Source organism: Simochromis diagramma, unplaced genomic scaffold, assembly GCF_900408965.1.
Source record: "Simochromis diagramma unplaced genomic scaffold, fSimDia1.1 OVJJ01000501.1, whole genome shotgun sequence".
NCBI lineage: Eukaryota > Metazoa > Chordata > Actinopteri > Cichliformes > Cichlidae > Simochromis > Simochromis diagramma.
In genome coordinates this window covers 2,474,833-2,499,074 of record NW_024387320.1, presented here as the reverse complement: position 1 = coordinate 2,499,074, position 24,242 = coordinate 2,474,833, and the positions used below count along the sequence as shown (strand labels likewise).

General features: G+C 41.1%; 1 protein-coding gene across 1 annotated transcript in view; it reads left to right on the top strand.

The window, feature by feature from the left end:
- The first annotated feature begins 15,486 nt into the window (after positions 1 to 15,486).
- The window catches only part of LOC120717426 (transmembrane protein FAM155A), a 98,866-nt gene continuing 90,110 nt past the window's right edge, over positions 15,487 to 24,242 (top strand). Inside the window, exon 1 of the mRNA XM_040005410.1 lies at positions 15,487 to 21,027. Within this exon, the coding sequence (XP_039861344.1) occupies positions 20,302 to 21,027 (726 nt within the window). The 5' untranslated portion in view covers positions 15,487 to 20,301. The remainder of the gene's footprint in view (positions 21,028 to 24,242) is intronic.

The window sequence follows — 24,242 nt, the reverse complement described above, 5'->3', positions numbered from 1 at the left end:
ATTGCTGGAGTAAGAGGTGCTGACACAAGTATTTGCTGAAACTTTAAAGTCGCACTGTGGAGGCTGTTGAGGAGAAAATGGTTGTGAAGTAGTGTCCACATGCTGTGTAACTGCCCATGACCTGTTCTGCAAGTCAGCAGTTTCTTTGAATTTATGGATTGATTAGTTGGTTTGTTGCTGTAGTGTTATTTATGTCATAACAATGAGCAACATATAAAAATTAAAAACATTTGTGTTTAGTATTTTTTTTTTATTTCATTTTTTCCTTAGTAAAATGCTGTGCTCATTTATAAATAAGGATTTACAAAGGAAAGTGCTCTTTGAACTGAATCGTCCAGACTTACAAATGAGAAACTGTTTTTTTCCCCAGCTTGAACAGATTGACTTTAAGATTATGACCATGTTCAAACTCCATTCATTATTCAGACTGAATAATAAAAAGGGAAATCTACTACACCAGAATCTAACTAGTGTAGTAGCCATGTCATTGGCATTGACCCTACCTGCTAGAGGTGCTTATTGTATCTATGCAGCAGAATGCATAGTGGATGAGTGCACACACATACACAAATGCACGCACACACGCACGTACACACCTACACCTTGTCTCTTTAGGTGATGGTGAGTGCTGCTTTCAGCCTGTAAGAGACTGACAGCTGGCAGCTTCACTCCCTCTTACCTATGACTCAATTACCTTTGACATGTCAGTCAAAACATCTACTACACACACACTCGTTCACTCTCTCTTACTCTGCAGCTCTCGTATCCCATGACTCAATTACTTGAAATATAGCACTCTAAACAGCTGGAGGGCCCAAGCTCAATAACTCGCAGTCAGAGCTGTAAGAAGGACGAAGCAAAACTGTGGCGACCCAGCTGGGAATATCATATCATCAAGCCAAGGGGACATGCTTATCATTCACCTCACACCATGCACCATGTGGCCTTCTAGAACCAGAACCATAGAATACATTTCTACAAGGGGCCCGTGGTTCCCATTGATAAAATAAAAAACAATAACACAACTTCCACAGCAGATGTCAAGCCATTTAAGCGCAGGGATATTTAGTCAGTCAGCAACTTTTTTTTCACCGGACACTAGGTTTTTAACTTTTTTCGTATAAGAGTTGCCATCATTGTCTTTGTGCCATGCTGCGTTTGGACATAGTTTGGCTTGTTCCATACTAACATGCAACACCTCTTTGGTTTGTTGATTTCTCAGCATGCCATGCATAGAATGATAGATGGTTGTGTCCATGACTACAATGTAAAAGTGTCACCTTGGAGACAGAGTATTCCTTTGAGTCAGAGAGGACAGCTACATAATACCAAGTCTTTATTTTACACACAAAACATGCACACACACACACACGCGCGCACACGCACACACACACACACACACACACACACACACACACACACACTTGTGCGCCCAATTCTTGTTTTCTTTTGAAGTCATTAAGTCATTCCACCCTGGAAAAACAACAGTTCAAAGAAATCATTAAAAGCCCCAAATTACTGTGACACATGAGTGTATGCAAACTTCTGTTCACATCTGTATATAATTAAGAACACACGAGGTACTGTAGTGCTTATTGTTTTACTGTCAGGCACTAAACAAGATTCAATGACACTGTACATTATACAGTTTTATGCTACAGTGACATGAAATAGAGCAGGCTGCTTGGCATTGTGGGCATGCAGCAAAGAGTGCCCTATACACTATGCCTGCCAGAAGTAAATTGTGTGGAAATTGCAGTATGTCTCAGACAGCAATTAGGAGGCCTCCTGTGGCAAGGATGTAGACTTTTAATAAAGGCTACATTTCCCTCATTTCCCATGCAAATAAACCTTCTGTCATACCTATGATGATATCAATCATTCTAATTAACCTGCTGATATAAGTTTGTGTGCGCATTGTTTATGTGTGTGTGTGTGTGTGTGTGTGCTTAAGTACAGGCAGTGGTGATGAGCTGAGTTTAAAACAGCAGCATGTAGTGAAGTAATAAAGGAGTAACCACAATATTGTGGGTAATTACATGGTAATGGGGCATGATTTACTAATTAGTGTGGCTTTAACTGTGATCGGTGGGGTTTTGTGCAATGAATTTCACACTTTTTATTCCTCACTCTCTGACTATGACAAGTGAGGCATGAAGTGGTCACCATTTTTTACAAAAAAAGGGAAAGTAGCCACAATTTCCCCTAAAAAAGCCCCCTATCAAGATCTTTAGAGTGAGAATGATGTTATCTAAGCCATCATCCCTCTTCTGGTCTTTGCCTAACCTCCTCTGATGGTAGAAAAAGATAATTAGCACATTTGGCCATTGTGCCAAAAATAAAAATGAAAAAATGACTTTGAGAGAACACGTTCTTCAGCTCTCAAGACACTTGAAAATCCTCTTCAGCTGTAACATTACTTGCCACAGTTTCTAAATCAAGCTGCCTTAAAAGCAATTCAACGCATACAAGTATGTTTTTTCACATTTATTAGAGTGAAATGAAAACTGCACCTTTTGTAATTTACTGTGTTTTTTTAAAAAAAATTGAACTTAAAGTTATTGCGGCATTAAATAATACTTTAAATTTTTTTGATCTGCTGTCTTGATGAGACCAAATAAGAAGATTGATGCCACTTTAATGGCTGTTTATTTAGCAGGAAACTGAAGTCAGGAGGCCTGGATGCAATTTAACTAATTTAGCAAAAGCAGGAAGGGGCAAAAGCTGGCTTGGCTGTATCCAAGTTCAAAAATATGTCTACAAGCACTATACAGTAACTAAGATCTTTGTGGCTTAGTGAGCTCTAAAGTACTAGTCCCTGAGCAAAATTATAGGGTTGAAGTTGCCCCTTGCTTCACGTCTTTGTGCTAAGTTAATCACAAAAGTTGTGAGAATGCTCTTGACCTTCTTGGTTAAGTCTTAGTAAGAAAGCAATCTTAATTCATTAAACTAAAAATAAATAAATAAACAATTCCTTTAAGGTAATAACTACAGTCATTAAAAAGAGAGCATTTCAATCAGGTGGAGGTCTGCACTTGGACTCGGGCACAAACTTGATTCTTTTCTTTTTCAGCCATTCTGTTGTTGAATCGCTGCTGTGCTTGGGATCATTGTCTTGTTGGATGACCCAGATTTGATCAGATGGCTTCACGTTTGACTCTAGAATACTTTGGTATACAGACGAGTTTGATTCATTGACTGCAAAGTGCCAATGTCCCGTGTAAAACAAGCACAAATCATCACTCCTCCACCACCATGCTGAGAGTTGGTATGGGGTGTTTGTCCTGATATGCTGTCTAAGGAGCTTGGAAAGAAAAGGGTCTGGACTTCTTTAGGTTGTTTGAAGACATTTCACCTCTCATCCGAGAAGCTTCTTCAGTTCTAGGGTCAAATGGTGGAGAGTCGGCGTGGGAGTATCCCCCCAAAGATGGACAAAAGGACCCCCTGATGATCCTCTACCTAATCACATGAGCCAAGGTGTGAAAACGGGTGTGGGTCACAATCAGCCAGGGTTTCGGGTGAGCTGTGTTTGCTTTTTGGCAAACATGCCATGTAGCTCCACTTTGGTCTCGTCTAAGCACATTGTTTTCATTTGTTTAGATGCAGCCTTGCAAACATAAATCATGCTTTCATGTTTTTTTAAATTTAAAGAGAAGAGTTTTATTTAAATTTTATTTATACTGGCAACCCTTCGAGACAAGCTGTATTTGTTCAGTCTTGAACTTTAACATTTAACGCGTTAAAGTACTAGCTGAGGCCTGTAGTGTCTGAGACATATAATTTTTTTCAGAGCATTGCAGATTCTGGCCTTAGGATGAATTAACCGAAAATGACAGTCCTGGGAAAATTGGCAACTCTCTAAATGTTTTCTACTTGTGAATAAACTCTCATAGATTAGACTTCATATTGTTTGGACATGCAATTATAACCCTTGATGGGCAGCTTGATGGGCAGCAGCAATTGCTTTAAGATCATTGCAAATGACTTACCACCTTGGCATTGTCTTAACACACACCTGGTTGCTCCAAATGAGCAAACTGCAAAACTTCTACTTTCACAAAGGTACTTACACTTGCTGAGAATCAATTCATCAAGAAAATGTATTTCTTTTGGGATCAGTGAGGGTGTAATTTATTTTTCATGCACTGTTTTTGCATTCTAGCTCAATTTTGATAAAATAATGCCACAGTCTAATGTGCTATGTGTTGTTCATTTGGAGTTTTTACCTAATTTTCAGATCTGCAACAGACATTTAAAAAAGAATTATATCCTTATATGAAAAACATTGCAATTTACCTTACAGCAGTAATGCTTGTAGTCATTACCGTTAATATTAATCCTAATTACAGTTACTTAAGAGATATCTTGAGCATAGAAATCATTACACTGGGAAAAACCAAAGCATGTTTCTCTGTGAAGGGCATTCTCTCTGTGAAGGAAGTGCAACCATGAAATAATGTCAGCAGCAAGGCCATTTAAAAAAAAAAAAGTGCAATATGAAGGGCATGCTGTAATTACAATGTGTTCGATTTAGCCTGTGGAGGCTTCAGCCTCTGCTGAGAACCCACTGTCCTTGAAAATGCAGCTACATTGTCTGAGTGAAGTCAAGAGGTTTTTAAAGGTGAGGTAAACTGTAAAAATATTAGTGTGCATGGGGCCTTGTTGGTAACCACTATCTACTTAAAGACTAAATTCACTTGATTTAGAGAAAGCTCAGTAACTTCAGGAAGAGCAGTCAGACCAGTAATAAGTGATTGGTTGAGTTGTTTTGGGAGAACATTCCCGACTAAGCTGATACCAGAGGACATGTAGAGTCTGGTCGCCAGTAGAAACAGACAGGGTTGTGGTCCAGATTAAAGGTTACTGTTTTATCCTGTGGGGATGGAAAGGCCATCTTTCATTTCTCATTTCTCATTTAATAAGTGTGTTCAGTAGCGGTTTTTGATACGGGTGACACGGGCGGTTGCCCCGGGCGGCATTGTGGTGGGGGGCGGCATCACGGGCATCGGCAAAAATTTTTTTTTTGCTCGTACTCATGCTGCCCCGACGTCAGCCAGCGCATTTTGTGAATGGCATAGGCACCGATCGGCTTTCTATCACACATTTGCTGGGAGTAAGGGCGCCCTCCGTTTGCGAAGTGCGCCTGCTGCTTGCAGCACAGGGAGGAGAGGGCGGGGCGGCGGGGGATTCACTGACTGGCTGGAGCAGCATCTAATAACCAACTCGCAAAATAAAACAAAATAAAAAACCAACAAACACGAAAACACCAGACATTATGACACAGAGTTATAATTTGCATCGATGTTTTTTCGAAATTCTGTATGCGAAAAGTGAGCGCGAGAGCCCTCGGTGCGCCTGCTTGCTGCTGTGCTGAAGTCAAAGTAAACTTTATTGTCATCTCCGCTACATACAGTCCAGTATATAGAGAGACGAGATGACGAGGCTCCAGTTACAGCAGTGCAAGTAAACAAACAATAAATACAAGAAGAGTAAGAAAATAAATATACAGTTTAGGACTAGAGGTAAAGGGATCAATAACAATTTAAAATTTATAATTTACAGTTTGATAATTTAAAGTCTCACACAACCTGTCGAAAGGGATGGGTGTTCATACTGGAGTGCAAAATTAAAACCAATGGAAGATAGGTCAGTGGTGCATCATGGGTAATCTCAGTCTCTCACTGAACGTGCTTCTGTGACTAGTCGGTATGTCATGGAGTGGGTGGGAGGTGTTATCCAGCAGAGGGAGTGTTCGCCCGGGGCGCCAAACAGGCTAGGACCGCCACTGAGAGTGTGTTTGTGTGTGTATGTTTGTGCAAAATGAAACAAAGCAGATAATGATGCTTTCTTTTAAACATTCCCTTCGGTGTGTCGGTTTGGGGAACACTCTCTCACACTCTCTTTGTCCACAGAAGCCTCTATATTATTACTCCAGCCATCACTGGCTGCCAGCATGATGCCTGCTTCAAGGAGGGGCCACCTTCCTCCCTATAAAAGGGTGTGACGCAGCATCACCCATCATTCACATTCCTCTTCTTGCTTCTTAGAAACCTTGAGTCTTCTGACTGCTAATGTGAGTGCTAGCTTAAGCAGGTTGGAGACTGTGAGCTTCCACCACTCACCTAGCATAACAGCTAGCAGACCAAGCTAACTGTCTTAGTTGCACACAGTCACCAAGCCAAGTAGCACAAGCGCTAGTCACCATACTAGCCAAGTCATCCTAGATCACCATAGCTATCAACTGCGAAGCTGTGATATCTGATTCACTCAAGGCTAATAAGGAGTTACTCAGCAAATCCTCTGAGGGAGGTCGGAACATCTCGCTTTGGACGAGGATGAGGACATTTTCTGTTCAAAGATACCTTTCTCCTTTGTTTCAACACAGCTCCAGGACCAGGCAGGTGAGAACTCCGATGCTAGTGAGCTGTGGAAAGAGTTGGGTTTTGTTATGAACCAGTGTCCCCACCTCACTAGAGCAGCAGAAACACAAGAAGTCATTTCTATCACTTACAGACTCCAGGTGGAAGCTCTGCCAGTACTGTAGCCTAATTGTGTAGCTTAACCCTTGTGTGGTGTTCATATTTTTGTTACTCAGTCAGTGTTCATGGGTCTGGTGGACCCGCTAGAGTTTTGGCTTTCCAAATTAACACTATCAAACAATTTTATGTTAAATTACTAAACAGATGTTTACTTCATCCCAATTACAAGCCATATAAACAGCAAACATAGTTAATTTTTTTCCCTTTACCTTTGTTAGATCGATTTATGAATTAATGTGCTTCTCGTTTTTTTTTTTTTTTTATAAAATGTTATAAAAAACATAAATCAGTTATAATAAAGTGGAGTGAGTGGAAAGACACAACACATTTACACGTGAAGCAACATGTTTCACAACTAAATGGGATCAGCTTCTCATCAATGGTGACATCAGGCCCAGGGATGTAAAACAGGGGAGGTGGTGCACACACTTATCCCACACTGTCCTGATGGCAGCTAGCTTGTCTCTCTGCCGTCGAGCTGGTCTGTCGTCTCGGTTATCAAAACGGATAATCCTGGAAATTTTGTGGAAGTTTTCCAGAGACATTGATGCACTGAAAGGTTCTTGCCGGTTTCTGCATCCCACAGGGATTCTGTGGATTCCCCTTTGGACCTGAAAACTCCTGCAAGGATAAGAACCCCAAAGTAGGCCTTTGGGGTTCTTAGATCAATTTGGTCCATCTCCTTCCACCTCTCTCCAAAAACACACCTTCCTTCTAGATTACTGCAATCCAGAATAATTTTCTGGATGGAATCTGGGATGAAAAGCTCAAATGAAGACTTGATGTCCTGCACATGAGTAACTGTCAGCAGTGTTGGCCCTGGCTTATCACAGTAACAGCTCTGCAGGGTGGCTCATTTCTTGGGCAAGAAGACCATTCAATTTCACCAGTTATTGACATCCATATTTCTTCACTTGCTGTCTGGTGGGCTTGTTCTGGTCCTGGAGCTGGCTGCAGATGGGGTACTCGGCTTCGTTTTGTTACTAAATGGTGCTCAACCTCATCCTCTTCTTCAAAGTCACTGTCAGACTCTGAATTTTCAGAAATGTGAAATATTCTGAAACCTCTTTGTCAACATCATCATCAGAAGCCCCTCTCTCTTCCAAAATCAATTGGATGGCCCTCGCAGCAGATAATCTTTTTCCATCTTGATCAGTTGTGATAAAGAACCACACTGGCAAAGTCTTATTTATAGTATTATGCCCCTAATTTGCAGGTGGGACAGGGTATGAGAACATAAAATTTGGATCCCTCAAGAAAGAGGGTAAAATGTGTGGGAATGTAAGAGCAGACGGTGTTGATAGTTGAATTTTCAACAATGTTGCAACTTTGTGCGGGAATGGGAGGGGAAGAAAACACTATCAGCAGCACCAGAAAGGAGGAAGACAGAGTGTGGGAACACAGGACCTACACTTTCAACACTTTTATTAGACCTGGGTCCAGTGGACCCGAACACCTTGTATGTAATGTAAATGCGTGGGGGAAGGTACAGTATGAGGTCATTGAAAATTAGTTCGGATTTATGTTCTTCACAGAAAATAAGCCAAAGCCAATGAATTTCAGGTTGAAAAAATAATTAATTGTTTAATTTTTCTTTAGAAAAAAACTGAAAACGGGTCTCACAGACCCGAACACCATACAAGGGTTAATGCAGTGATATAAATCCAGTTTTTCTTTCTCACTTTAAACTCTCTGTGTGGCTTTCCTGTCTGTAAACAGAGCCAAGGTTCAGTTGTTATCTGTTCTGCTATGCAAAGCGCAAACCCTTGGCCTGTGCATCACTGTGTTGTACTCAGCCTGGGCCCTAACTCTGCGTCATTTATCTCATCACACAGACTGACCGACCTCAGATGACTTTGCAGACATACTCTGCAGTCTACCAGTCACGTGCGATTTCCTCCCTCTCCCCCTGTGGTGGCTTGCTCTACTTCTGATCACTGCACACATCTGTGCTTCTCCTGGCAATCTAAAATCTAAGCCTAAGTGAGACAATCAGGAAAGAATACCACCATTAGTGGCAGTTCACATGTCTTTTTTTTTAACATGCATCACTGTAAACTCATTTAGCCCGGGGTGACGGTAAACACAATGATTATGTCACTGTAAATTATGTTAGTGGCCCATTTGCAGCTCTGCAAACTGCTCCTTAAAAGCGCATTTGTTGTGGAAGAAGCTAGCCATCTCAACAAGAGCAAAGTTTTGTACAAAAAAATTCTTTTCTCTCTACAACACTTATTCCTCTCCCTCCATCAGTCATGCTTCTCTCCGTGACACTCTGTAAATATCTGCCACAGACAGAGTAAAGATCAAGAAAAGGTCAAAAATGATAAATTCTGCACTGGTTTGGTCCACCCTGTTTCAATATAAAACCAGAGTTAAGAATGTGGCTACTTTTCTAGCACTACTGCTAAGGTTATAAGAGAGCGGCAACATGATCTGCCTACATTTTTCTACACCTTTCTGTCAAACATTTGAACCATTACAGTAACCATTAAACAGAGTCTCTCAGTGGTGACGTATGAAAGAACATCAATCATCTTCATCTAGTCATCTAGGCTCACTGGAACGGTGATGGATTGCACCACTGAGATGTTCGATTTGAAGGAAAAGAGCAGAGTAGCATACCTGATATACTGAAATTATATCTGTAGTCAAATCAATCAGCTCAAGTAGATCAGTATCATCTGAGTTTCCTTCATACAGTGGGGCTAATTTATTGGGTCACAGGGGGGTCATGGCTGGAGCTGCAGTCATACACTGTAATCAAGCCAGGGTCCACTGAGCTGAGAGCTGGGGACCATAAATCAGCTGGATGAACTGCAGCTATACACTGCTTGTTGGTGAACTAGCACAGTATATATATAAAAAAGAGCAGTGACTCATTTGACCAAGTATTACATGCTGCCATTGTGATGCACATCTTCACATACAGATACAGAACAGTCTGCTCCCTATTAATTCCTCCCATTAACAGTGACATTCAAAGCTATATCCCCAGTGCACAGATGCCAGTGTAAAGTACCTTTTCATTAAGCTCTTATTGTGTTGGCCCCAGGGGTGAGGAGGGGAAGTGCCTGGGAGTGTGTGCATGGGTCTATGTTTATGTCTGTGTGTGTGGGCGGGGGGTGGGGTGGGGGGTGGAAGATAGTTTTAAGACAGACAGTTGTGAAAATAAAAGGGCAAGGTGAGAAGGGAAGGCAATGTGATATTATTTAGATTCACAGCTTTAAACTCTTATCATTGTATCACAAGGTTGCCCAAACTAAAGATATTGGATATGCTTACTATATAGATCTTCATATAACTGAAAAAAGGAGAGATATAGGATGCTTGGCTCATATGGTACTATCTTTACAAGGGCATGATTGTGGCTTCCCACTTTCAGTCATCCTTGCTTACTTTTGCCCTTCCTCACTCAACCTTCTTGCAACCTTTTCAACATCAAAGATTGACTGTGTATAATTAAGTATTTCACCTTCTGAAAATCACATTGTCTACTTAAGTTACTCCCAGATCATTTACTTTTCATCAAAGCCAGTCAGACTGTCCAGTGAATTGGCTGCAAGGTTTTAAGTGGATGCCTTATTGTTAAGCCTGTAGTGACTAAAAAGGAATGTTTGGTGTTAGTAGACTTATTTGCCCCCAACTGGGCTATTAGTCTTTATTTGCAACACAGTGCAGCGGGATTCATTTAGAGCATGACCTGCTCTACCACACACTGATGAATAAGTACCTTCCTACTCCCCTTGCATCAAATAAAACGTTACTTTGAAGGCAATGCCGTACTTTAGTAAATTATAGTGTGAACACATTTTACAAGAGCCTTCATTATGCTGCAGTCCATATGCATGTACCAGTTCAAAGCTCTTATTGCAGTGTGAATAAATGTAGTGAGTGTGTGTGTGTGTGTGTGTGTGTATATATATATATATATATATACATATATATATGCTGATTTCAGCATTTTTCACTGCAGATCATCTTGGAAATTACAGTGGTGGCTTTAGTGGGACCAGTGAGACCACAGTGGCAGTGGCTGCTTGGTGATGTTCTGAGGCTCAGCACAGTAAATACTCCAAAACAGAAGAGAGTGGAGGAAAGAGAAAGAGAGATGAAGCTGGGGGATTGCAGTAGAGCGAAAACTGGCCTTCCTCCAGATCCATCCAAAGCGCAATCTGGGTAGCTGTATGCTTATTCTGTGAACATACAACTCCTACAGGATGAGAGGTGACTGGGTCTTGCCACTGGATGCTACTCATCATCCATGTTAGCCAGGATTTGACTTCACTCCCAGTTCTTCAAAGGCTGAAATATGCATTTTCCCCCCTACTTTCCTGTTGGATCTAGGGGCAGACATATTCCTTTCATCAGAAGGTGCTTTTCTCTGACAGCACAGATTAGTGAGAGGCAAAAGCATTTTAAAATGTAAGGCTCATTTCATTGCTCACACACTGAGTCTTTATAATGCTTTGCATTAATAAATGGTTCATCCAAGGTCTTCTAGCTGTTGTCCTATTAAATTCAGCATATAAAAAATGTATGTAAGCTCACGTCACACAAGGTATACTGAATTCAAATGATGCCAGCAGCACTGTGCAGGTGCAGAAAGACAGCCACTTCACATTTGTTTGATCTCTATTAAGAAAGTTTAAATTAAAGTGAAGGGAGAAGACTAGCAAGCAAGGACTGATGGGAGGCATTGAGATGAAATTAGTTACTTTACTTCATGCTCAGGTTGCTTATGACATTAGGGGTACCTGGTGACATAAACACTCTGGGCTTGGCCTCAACTTTCTCAGCTGGAGTGTGGAGCCTCACCGTGGGATTTGGAGTTCCTGTAAACCCTGCCTTCTGTTGTTTACACTTAGGCTAAAGCTGATGTTTCAGGGAGCCATTCTCCCCACCTGGAGATCTCCTCAGCAATCTGTAGGCTGTGTATCTGTGCATTATTGAAACACAGCAAACATAATTGTTTTGCTTAATCATTATTTTCTTTAAGTCAAATTTCAAACAAATTTTAAAATGTGACAATGGTGAGCCCCTGTCAAATAGTCACCATATCTATATCCACAGTAGGAACACTGTAATGCTCTTCTTTGAACTCATGTCAGTAGGCTGACCTGCTCACAACAATAATACATGACATTAAGCAAATACAGTATATTTATGACATATTCATGCTCTTATGCATGGTAAGCACAGACACTATATAAAAGATGTACAATTTTACATATAGCAAAGCCAACACAGAGGCCACCAGGAGATAATAGGTATGATTATGGAAAGCCTTCCAGTCCTATGGATGTCTATGGGAAAATGGGACCTCTGTAAGCTCACGTCACGCAAGATAAACACTGAGTTAATAGGGTTAGTCACTCATTTCAGGTCAAACTAAATAACATGTAAAGTCAATGTTGCTAATTTTAGTCATTCTAAGTGCCACTAAACAGGACTATCCAGGACATGTTCACTGGCTTACTGATAAATTATTAGCAAGTGATTCGTCACCACACTCAGATTCAAAACATCAAGCTGATGAGGACCTCTGAGCCTTCACTGATGTGACACTGCCACACCTATGAGATTTAGCAGCAGACCAGCATGCTACCTTCCACAGGCAACTGTGGGTACAAGATTCACTATTTCCAGGATGGATGTAAACAGACAGTAAGAGATCTTTTACAAAACAGAGCACATACAGAGAGAACTCACATTGACTTTTGTAAATAATAAACTGATGCATTGCTTGCCCCGCTTCTCTTCACTGCATACCCATGGTTTATAGTTTGTGCACTGACTTCTTGAAGCATTTCAAGCTTTCAACTATTATGACTGTTGACATCACCTAAGTGCCTATGTTTGTACAAAAGGAAGACTGCTAAGTTATTGCGCAAAGTATTCAATCCTGTTTGGAAAGACTTTCATAGACTTTAAGCGTAGATCACACAGACAGCTGCTAATTAGTGTTAATAACAATGCAATAAAATATAAGGATTTTTCTTTTTCTTTGGGGGCAGGCTATAAACACGTTTCTCTTCTGCTCTGAAGTTAGGCATTTCAAAATTAGAGCATATGGTTGCTGACTCACTTTTGGATTAAGCTGTAAGTGACTATTCAAGAAACAGCACTGCACTTCTGGAGGGCCTTCATTTTTCAGTCCAGTAGATTGTGGCAATGTTAGCATAGCAACATTTGGCAAAAAGAAATATCAGCAAAGTAAATCTGAGGCTGATGTAAATGTTACTACTTTTACTAGAATTGCCTCATAAAACCAAAGTAATGGGCAAATTTGATCTTATGATTAGATTAATAGATTAGATTACTATAAAAAGAGTAGTCTGATGATAACCATAGTTAGACTTAATTATCGGGGAATCATAATCCATCCAGTTTTTATTGACTTACTGCAGTATTTGTCTTGATGGCAAAGTTACTCTGGCAGACTGACTTCATGCTTTTCTTGCAGAAAAGAGGCTAGAATGACCTGAATTAAAACATCTATGTATCAAAATCAAACCTGAATGATAATAAAATTATATTATTCCCCGATGAGTTCTAACCATCATAAACTTAAAGGAATTCTCTGTGTAATTTTATGCAATTAAAAGGTTATTTCACATTATAATATGTACACATCTTACTTGCTCTTTCTCATGATAGTCTTAGAACTAAAGAAGTGCTGTGGTACCGTACTGTGATCATCCCTGCTACCTTCTTGTCTTTTCCCAGCAAGTGAAATCATTCCCCCTACGAAGGTTTCTGTCAAGACTCTGAGAGCCCCAGGATACAGTTTCAGGCCATCAATGATGCAACATCTGTGTAAGACAGGATGAAGACAAACACACTGTCATACATACAGAAAGGCGTTTAATCTTATAACACACAGTGAATGCACCAAACAATGACTGTATGCATATCACTACTGTACACTGCACAATGCTTAAAATAAGATGTGAAGCATAAAAGGTATTAATGGGGTGTAAATAATCTCTGTGTATTCTTTGTCACAGAATATTGATAATGCACATAAAAATGCAAGATCCAATAAAAACAATCCTTTTGTACTACATATTAGTATTCTGTATGTTTCTTTGTCAGGGTAAAAGCTATCTTCCTTGACAGAAACATTTCCTTTGAAGCTAGAGGCTTCCAGATCCCGATTGCATACTGGGAATATAGGCCAGGAATCCAGGAACATGAATATGGGAATGGGCAGTGTCCTTGGGAAAGTGAGCTGTGTTGATAAGCCGCTTAGGGATTCTTGGAATGGAAATGTGGTGAACCAATCGATCACAGGAGTAAAACCCTGAGGCTGAGGAGAGGTGGTGGCGGGTGGGGTGGGAGCTTGTACGGCATGATTGCATCTCCATCAATGCTCTAATCTCCCTCAAGTCCAATGAGGACTTGAGCACTGTAGAGAATGTACATTTGTTTTACCAAAAGACCTTTTCCCCCCCACAAAATAGAAGGTGCAAGTTAAACTAAGCATCCCCAAAAGCCCTTATGGTGAACCAGCATACACAGAATTAGGACCTTTCTGGAGTGGAATGGGGCCATAATTATTACAGCTATGCTTTTCATAATAGGATAAGTCAAAATGTAGTAAAACAGACCCATCATCCCCAAACCACAAGGATTATACCATTAAGCCATTTTATAGTCTTAACGACACAAACACTTTGCGTCTTTGTGGGCTATTATGTAAATACTGATGTACTATTTCAGTGTTTTAAATTGATTTTTTCTCACCTTCTAGGCAGATATTGGTTTCCATCCAGCTCTGTATGGTTGAAAATCAATCGGTTGACTCTTGAGAATTTCTTTAGTTGTACAATCCATCACAGTGTACTGTATACCACGTATGCATTTTTCCCTTAAAGTCATAGTACTGAAGAACTGCAGATTACTTGAAAAGCATCAGAAGCAGTGATGGAAAATACTAAAGAAAATATAATACTTTAAGTTTTCAGTGTTGTAATTCAAAGGTATAATGGCTTAATCAAATCTTGAGAATACCTTAATTGATTTTCACTCTTTCTAAATATATGGAGCCTACTGGCTATCAGGAAAATAATAATAATAAATAAAATTCTAGAAAACTGTCAGTATGGCTACATTTTGTCACTCTTATTTGCATTCATGAGGGCATAGAATACTTGAAGCACTCAGTATAATACAGTCAAGTAAAACACCATCACTGACTAAATCATGGTAGCTACACTGGGATGATTTCAGCTTTATGTGTCTAAGTAATAAAATAGCCACTGCATGTATCAGTGCATGTAAGTGTAGCTATAACGTAAATGTGCAAAAACACTGGATTTGTAAGATACTGGAGGCACTCTTTTGCTATACATATCGTGGTCTATAACTTCCCCGGTTTAAACATTTGATATTTTTTTCTGTGATCTATTGTGACAAAAATACAGCTTTAGAGTTGCAAGTCATTGCATTCTCCAATTATTTAAATTTTGCACCGTTGCAAGTTTTTTTTTCCTTTGGAATTGGGGTTGAGCACATATATATGTACTTATATAAAAACACGTGAATATGTACATTCTATTGTAGAGGTTAAGGGGGCAGGGATGTAATTCTGGTGATTGTGGAATGTATTTAAGTTTTCAGCATTTCAGTAGCCTCATGGTTTGCAGGTAGAATCTGTCTCTTAAGCTGCTGTTGCAGGTCTGCATCCATCCAGTACCACGTGTCTAACAGCAGGAGTGGGAAGAGTCTGCTTCTAGGATGGCTGGGGTCAGAGAGGATCTGTCTTCCTCCTACAGCACTGTCTCTAATAAAGATTTAAAGGTATTTATGACTAACTATATATTTTTTCTATTCAAATGATAGTTCTTCCATGAAATAAAAAATACAGTTTAAGCATTAACATTATATCATATTTGTAACATCCACTCAGGATGTGAGCCTGGGCTGAGGGCGTTGTCTTCTCTGGCCAATCACAGATGCTGAGCCTGTCTCTTTTTCCTGTCTGACGTCAGGCAGATAAAAGGCAAGAAAGATGGAGAGAGAGGAAAAGAGGAAGAGAGGCTGGTGGTAACTGAGAAATAAGAAGGGTGCACATGAGAATAACCCTACAGGGTTTACTAAGTAAAAGAAGGGAGAGAAGGAAGAAGACGGATGATGGTAGTAGACAAGAGGATTGAAATGCTGACAGATCACTGAGATCAGGGGGAAAAAAAAGAAAGGAAAAGGAACATGCATCTAAAAGCCCACAATAAACAACAGACAAAGAATACGAAGAGATACAATGAGTGTAGGTTAAGATGTTCATTTCAGTGCTGATATAGTTCACAGAATGTCTGAATGCTCCTAATATGACAACATTTGGCAAACGGCCACATGTACAGTTATCTGATGTAAGCAGCAGTGAACTTCAGGGCGCACACAAAAAAAGGCAATTACTACACAGACTTCTCGTTAAACGCAGGTTTTTAAAGAACCATCACTCTCAGCATCAGTTATAAAAAGCATCAGTTTAATCTCCTTGTATGACTCATGAATACAATATAGGATGTGATTACTTTTTTTGTAGTCGAAATCAAAATAGCTGAAAAAGAATCAAAGACACCAGTGAAAAGCACTGAACGCTCCGCTTGGGTGGTTTCGATTTGTTTATTAAACGGTTTTAAATAGACATTTATAAATAGATTTTGTTCAGCTTTGTCTGCACGATGATGCCTTTGACAAACCAGACAAGGCAGTACGAATAGATATAAAAGGACTTTTTGATATTGAATGACTTATTGCTTATTGACTACTTTTGATGCCCTAGAAACTTTAATGTAAAAACGGGTAAGGCCCTAAGCTGTGCAAATTACCTTTGATGTAACAAGAGCAGCATCATTATAAGGTGACAGTGCAGTCAATTTTACACATGTATATAGGCTACAGTTGTTTCTCAGAAAACATACACACACACTAACACACACATCCCCCAGCATGAATAGTGGATGAGTCATGTCTGCCAGCCCTTACTGTTACTGTGATGGCTCCAGATTTAAGGGCCAGCAATCTGCATTCATTTCACAGACTCTCTCCTTTTCTCTCTCTCTTTCCCCTCTGTCTCTGTTTGTATACTCTGTCTCACTCTTGCCCTGGCACTATTTCTGTCTCCTTCACACACACACATAAACACACAGGTAGAAAAACACTGGGAGTGGGAAGTAGCTGTCACCTCTCTGCTGTGCCAAACACACACGCCCCATATGTTGTTGATCAGTCTTGTCTTAGGACCTGACATATTCATGGAAATGCTATATACAGTTTATATACTTAGTACTGTGCAAATCTCATCTCTTTATTTTTCCCTCCAAGGAGCCAGACTTTGTTGTTATTTAAAAACAAAAGGTGTCATAAGCAGTAGTTCTCCAGGCATCTTTCCCACTTATTTTCACTCCTTGTACCCTATTTTCAAATGATTTTTTTTTTCTTTCGTTAAGCCTCTTAACACTGACCTATGAATCACTCCAGCATAAAAAGGCACCTAACCAGTGTTGTGTCTAAACATAACAGGCAACTTAGCAAAGAAACAAATTTAAATGCTATCTTTAGCCACTTTTTTTGCTTGTCGGCTATTGCAAAAACACAACAGTTGCTCCCATTTCCTTCACTGAATCTACAATCTGCAAAGGTAACATGGTGTGACAGGCATGAAATACTATTTTTGCATCAACAAGGTGATTCCCAAAGAGCTACTAGAAAAAACTTGGCATATCTCAGCACACTCTGCAGTGTGTTATTAAAGAATATGAGGACACTGGACAAGTGGAGGACAGTCAGTCCTTAAATGTCCTTAAGAAACAGGGAAAAAGATGCGACACAGGACCTGAGAGAAGCATCTGACTCTTCAGTTGATCCATCTACAGTACACTGAAGCCTCATCAGAAATGGTTGCAATGAAAGGGTGGCTGTCAAAAAACAACTTTCAAGGATATACATAGGTGGTCAAAAGAAAGTTACAGTGAATGTCTACAGTAAAATATGGTGATAGCTCTGCCATGTTTGGCACTGTATTTTAATCACTGGTGTTGAAGATCTTGTCATAAATTACGTTGTTATGAATGCAGAAAAGTACAATCACAATTTGATCCATCTGGAAAGCATCTGATTGGCAACAGCTCCCCCACCCCCGGAGCCTGGACATTAACATTATTTAGGCAGTGTGGGATAATCTTGACAGAGAACTGAACAAAAGGCAGCCAACATCCAAAGTAGAGCTTTGAATGTCCTTCAAGACGCCTGGAGAACTATTCCTGATGACTACTTAAAGAGATTTCAAGAAAGCTTGTCTAACAGAGCTCAGGCTGTGTTGAAGAATGAAGGTGGTCATCAAAAATGGTGACTGTCAAGCTCATTGGAATTGTGCAAACTTTTTTTTTGGCTTATATACTGAATTTCCATGTATGTTTGCACATTTCAGTAAATCACTACTCTTGCTTCCCATGTTCATTACAAAATAGAAAGAAACAAGGGGCCACTCAAGACTTTTGCACAGTACTATGGTACTATACACTGTACACAGAGAGACACAGTACACAGTTAGGGTCAAAGACAGAGCATAAAATTATGCAAGGGTAGAGACAATCCCAGCCAAATTAGGACATCTATCCCCCACAATGAACATCACAGGCCCATGCAGTAATACGTGAGTGCAGTGAGTGATGAACGGGCTTTCAATTAGCTATGATACAACAGATGTTTGGCAAATCACTATGTGTGGTTTAAATTTCTAGCTAATGAGTCAACCAAACTCTGGGCCCAGAAAATTGAACTTTAGCTGGCATTACATCTTAATGTGACTCACACAAACAGGGGTTCAGAAACATAAAGCAAATTGAAACTCAGTGTGTGACATTTTGGTAATAAATCAAATAACTGTGTTACTGACAACATGACAGAAGCAGCTTTTACTACTGCCTTGATCCCCGTGGGGTTGTTGAACAAAAACACCTTGTCAGATACAGTTTTATTATGTGATAAGTTCAGGTGATTTTTTTTATAAGCTTAAACCACCACACACACAAATACACACACAGAGGAATAATCACATCTTTTCATTGTGTTGGTAGCAGTTTTAATGAGCCTATTTAATGGTTCCTACAGAGAGGACAGTGGTGAGCTGTCTGTGAGGCTGAATTAAGGTTGCTGGAAGTTTTCCAACAATAAGGAAAATTGTGATTTAATTCCCAGAATTATTTCACATTTTCACATTTTCTTTTCATATTTTCTGGCAAAGGGAGGCTCGCTGCACTAAAACTAATTGGACTGAAAGAACTTTCTCCCCTTCAACAACAAATTGTACAATAAGCTGCCTCCCGCCTGGCCTCCGAGCACAAATTAATCAGGTAATCATATCTTGTCTTCTCCACTATATGCAGCCCATTAACATTTAGCAACACTCTCTTGTCTCTTTGGTAGCACTCCAAGCCATACACGCTGACAATGATTAGTAGCTTTAAGGATGAGGATAAATACTGTAATTTACTTTCCGCGCCCTTAAGACTACCATCTATTTCTCCATCCCTCTCGCTTTTCCTGTCTGTCACACACGCAGGGCCATTGCATGTAAAGCTGCACTGCAAGCCATGTGCTTGTTGGAAACCCACCGGTCAAACACAACGCAGGACGGGACCCGATAGAAGGGAACAAACAATATTGTAAATCCTGCAAGCACAGACCTGCTGCTTGTTCAGCTGCTTTCTACCTCAGCGAGTCAAGCATGACTAATTTTCTGAAATCTGCTCAAAGCTTTTCTTTACTTTGACACTTTTTATTTTCAGCTTGTGGTTCGGCTTACAGCACAACTTACCTGGCCTGTGAAACGGACGGGATAAATGAATCTTAATGATTATATGCAAACAGTGAACGCGACCGCTTAAATGAATGCTTCCCAATGTGAAAGAAACGCGTCTATCCTGCACCAAAAGAAAGATGTCGCCACGACTCTTTGTTTTTGCTCCCCGCCGGGACAATATTTGGCGACTGTTACTCACGAAGACCTGAACAGATAGCCAAAACAACACCAACTACCCTTCTGTGCCTGTGGTCTCTCCCTCACCCTCCGCGCGCTTGGGTGTGTGCGTGTGAGCGCGCGAGCGAGCGTATGTGGTGTGCATATAGGTAATAAGCTGCTCCGCCACTGCGCAACGATGGAGCTATCGCAACGATGGAGATGACGCAAACAGACCCAGCTCTCCGAAAAAGTGTTTCAAGACGAACATGGCGGCAACTTAACCGCGGTCCAAGATGACAATGGCCAACAGGAGAAAGGATTCTAGGTTTTTCGCCCAGGTACGGGACAGAGAAACTAGCCTGCCTGCATCAAACGGGCTCGTTGCTCTCCTTTAAGTGAATCTGCAAAGCGAACGGCGGCAGACGCGCAGCATCAGCACCGAGAGGCTCGCAACAGCTGGGCTCCCTGCACCCCCGCCGAAAGAACAAACCCGGGGAGAGACGGTAGGGAGAGGGGGGCATGCGGTCAAAGAGGACGCCGTTTCCCCCCGGAGAGCCATGGAGAACCGGGATGCGGCAGCGCGAGGCTTAATCTGTGCGGGCTCGCTAATTGGATCGGAATAGCTCCGAGTGCTGCGGGCGCGATAGTGGAGCGCCCTGGACCGGCGGAGGCACGGCACCCCACCGATATACAGAGGAGAACCAACCGGAGTCCATCCCCCAACAAGTCAATGAGTATTGTGGCAGAGCAGCCCCCGCGGTGGAGTCGGCCAGGGCAGCACTTTCCTAAAATATGACCAGGGGTGCTTGGATGCGTCGGCAGCATGACGAAGGCTTAAAATACTGGTTTGCACCCCGAGAGAACGAGAAGCCATTTACCGAGTCGGAGAGGGCCCAGAGATGGCGACTGTCGCTGGCCTCTCTGCTCTTCATCACCGTCCTCCTCTCTGATCACTTGTGGTTCTGTGCCGAGGCAAAACTGACGCGAACCCGAGACAAGCGGTCGGGCGAGGGGCTTGCAATTACAGACATGGGCGAGTACCCAAACTACCGACACCACATCCAAACATCACCTGACCCCCAGCGTCTCGCCAGAGAGCAAGATGTTATTTTTCTAGGGAATTCTACCAAACCTCTGTGGCGAATGGACACCTGTCACCCCGACAGCCTGTCCAAAGACTGCTTTACTTTCACGGACGCGGAGACCGTGTGCCGGGGCCTCTCTGGTAGAGGGGAAAACGGGACACAGTTGGCGTACGTGAATCTGAGCGATTTGTACCTTTCTTTTTGTAATTCCTACTCACTTTTGGATTTGTTTTACGGGTTTACGAGTCTGGACGATATGAACTGCACCCTGGATATGGCCACTGGGGTGGATGTGCTGGGATGCCGTGAGTGTGTCCAGGCTTATCAGCGTCTTGACCAGGAGGCGGAGGACAGATACCACGAGTTTGAACTGTTGGTTCAGAAATACGAGACAGATGCATACTCGGTTAGGACGTGCATGGAGGAGTGCAAGGTAGGACTGATGAGGCCCGGCTATCTCACACACACACACACACACACACACACACACACACACACACACACACACACACACACACACACACACACACACACAAAGTGAATTTAAGGGGGTGGGTTCACAGTAGTCATGGCAACCGTTGAGCATATCTGTCAGTATATTGGTATTTATTTTTCAGAGGTCATATTACCGTTAGGTTACCAGTGTCTCCACAGCATCTCTTGGCCTGTCAGCTGTTCATCATGAAACAGCATGGGGGGGGGGGACTAGAGCACAGCTCCACAGACACTGCTGCAGTCAATCATTCTCCATCAATCCTCCTAGTTTCTCCTTCTCTACCACTCCTGCCCTGTTAAAGGCTTCCTAAGGCTGGGGCAGTGACGATTTGACATTTGGACAAAGGTTCACACTTGTAACACAGCTCTGTGAATAGAAGGGAGGGCCTCTGAGTGGTGCTCGTTTCAATATTGTTAATAGCACTCCAGTGATTTCTGTACCTAATCCAGGCTTTGCATTGTCCCCAGTTTACTTGTTGTCCCAATAGCACAGCAGCCCCAGAGCACGTATCTCAGGCGTTTGACTTGCATCCGGGTTGTGCAAGTAAACAGCAGAGTATATTGAGGTCTGTATAATCGTCTGCACACACAGACACTTTGCCTTGTGTTAGCTTTGGTATCCAAGGCAGCCGTGTTGAACAATGAAAAACGAGCTGAGGACACATCGGTTAAATTACACTTCAACCTGTTTCATTTGTTGTGCACTGGACTGTTGCAGAGGATTGTCTCTGCATCAGCTGTGCATGAGGCTGTGTTCACTGTCCATGGTGCTGAAAGAAAAAAAAAGGCCTTTCACAGGATGTATCCATTTTCTTCAGCGATTGTATTTATTTTGACTATGTAGTTAGCTGTAATGTCACATAGACCATTGTCAACCTAATTTCTTGGACTCTTGGAATAGGATATATCCAGTCTCTGTCAAGTCAATCCAAAACTGAACACCTTCATGTTCGGCTAACACCCCTGAGAAATATTAATTATTTACTGTTGGGTCTTCCATGAGCTGGATTGAGAACCAGCAGTGTTGAAAGTATAGAAGTATGGTAAATGACACTGAAGATGTGAGAGGAAGGCTTGACAAGGACAGAAGGGATTTATGATGTTAGCCTTGCTTGTACTGTATCTGGTAGAGGGAACAGTGCATGCACCATTAGCCTACAGGCACTGTATTTGTAGCTTGTTTCTGTGTGTATTTCTGTGTGTGTTTCATGAAGCACAGTCTGAGCAATTTTCTCATGCTGAAAACTGAAGTTTTGAAAAATTGTAACAGCAGTCATCGTCAAATGTGTCTAATGCCAGCCAGGCTGCACAATCACTACAACAGAACTATAACAAAGGTGGGGAAATTAACCTTGAAAAGCAGGAAATCTTGCATTCAAACTGCTGTCACAATTCTTCTGCAACCCAAGCTCATTTGTGCAAGATGGATGTTGTACGAGGGCAGATGGCCAGAATGCTGGCTGTGCTTATAATCCATGCGTGTAAACAGGAATAGTTAGTGGAACTATACCAGTGATAAACCACCACAATAAAATTGTACTCTGTAGTATGTAAATAGCATATTGTGAGTAATGTTTGTCAAAGAGTGTGTGGATGCATGGGTACAGTATGTACAGTAAGTGCATGATACTATGTACTTGCTCTGATATCTTCAAGCTTCTTCCTTATTATGTCATCTAATCAGGAGTGTGCCTTTGCACTCCTACTCTTTGCTAATGTAATAAGACTCAGGCAGGGCTACAGCAGCCTTTTAGCCCCTCTATCCCAATTTGAATTGCTAATCTGCTTCAGTGACCTTTGTGAAAGCACAGTACCCCAGGCCTGCATCACAAGCTACAGTTCCTTGAAGAATCACTCTGCTGGACAATAAAAAGACTTTGGGCAGCTTGAAACAATAATTATTACTATTCATACTTATCTGTCTTATTTCTGTCTGCCCGGGTCTCCCAATCCTGCAAAGACTTAACACTTAGTGAATTGACATTTTAACACATAGTGTTTGTAAGTGCTTGATGTGTGTGTCGTCAGTGCTGTGCAAGTTAAGTAGATGAAAGAATGGCGATATCATAGAATCAGTGATGTAAGGTTGAAAGGTAAATTTGCAGGAGGTAACAGAAAGATAACTGGCTTGAAGATGGAGAAATATCATAACTGGAACAATATCAATATACATATATGTTCATAACTAGCCGGCTAATCATGAGCAAACTTAACAGTGGCCTGTCATCAATTTAGCTGCAGTACGTACACGTGTAGCAACAGAAAAAAACATGTATTATATTTCACAAGGTCAACATTAGAGTATAACTCAACTTTACATGGTGAAGCTAAGAGAGATATTTGCAAAAAGAATTTAGAGGTATTTGTGTTAGTTTAGTATCTGTGAGTCAGAACAGACTGGTGCATGGTCAGTCCTCCAGTGTCAGTGCTAAAAATAAAAAAGAATACAGAGGTAAAAAGTATTTTTCATGTGCTGACATTTAGAAATGCCCCTCTTATTGATCTAAGTTATAAATATCTTCTATTAAAAAGACAAGGTTGGTAATACTTTGTCTGGTAAATCTTATAAATACTCATTAGTGCAACAATTGTGTATTTACCAATTAAAGAGCCAATATTTATTAACATTTGTTTTAAAAATTAAAACCTTCTTTATGTAACATCTTGTTTAAAAACGACCTTTTTAAAAGGAAAAAACGGCCCTGGCGATATTAATAGATAGCAGATTGGCATTACAATGTCAGTATGAGATGTTGTCTTTGACTAAGGTAACACTCAGAGTCTGCGTCGTGAACGTCTCTATAAAACCCAACTAATTTGCTAAATTAGCAGCCCCAGGTGAAAGTCATCATTATCCTGCTTTAATGTTATTTAAACCTGAGCGACGTCTGAGGCTGATTTTTTCTCCCAAATCTGACGACATGTGACTGTAGCACAGATATAAACAATAAAATAGATGATGGCTGAATCCTCATCAGCAGCTACGGTGGATATATTATGTTCCAACTTTGACAAGTAATTTCTGAGGATTATATGTCAGTCTTAGAAAGTGCTAACATATACTTTTCTTTTCTTTTCTTTTCTTTTCTTTTCTTTTCTTTTCAAATACTCAAACTGAAGTGAAAGACTGGCAACATGAAATGAAACGTATCA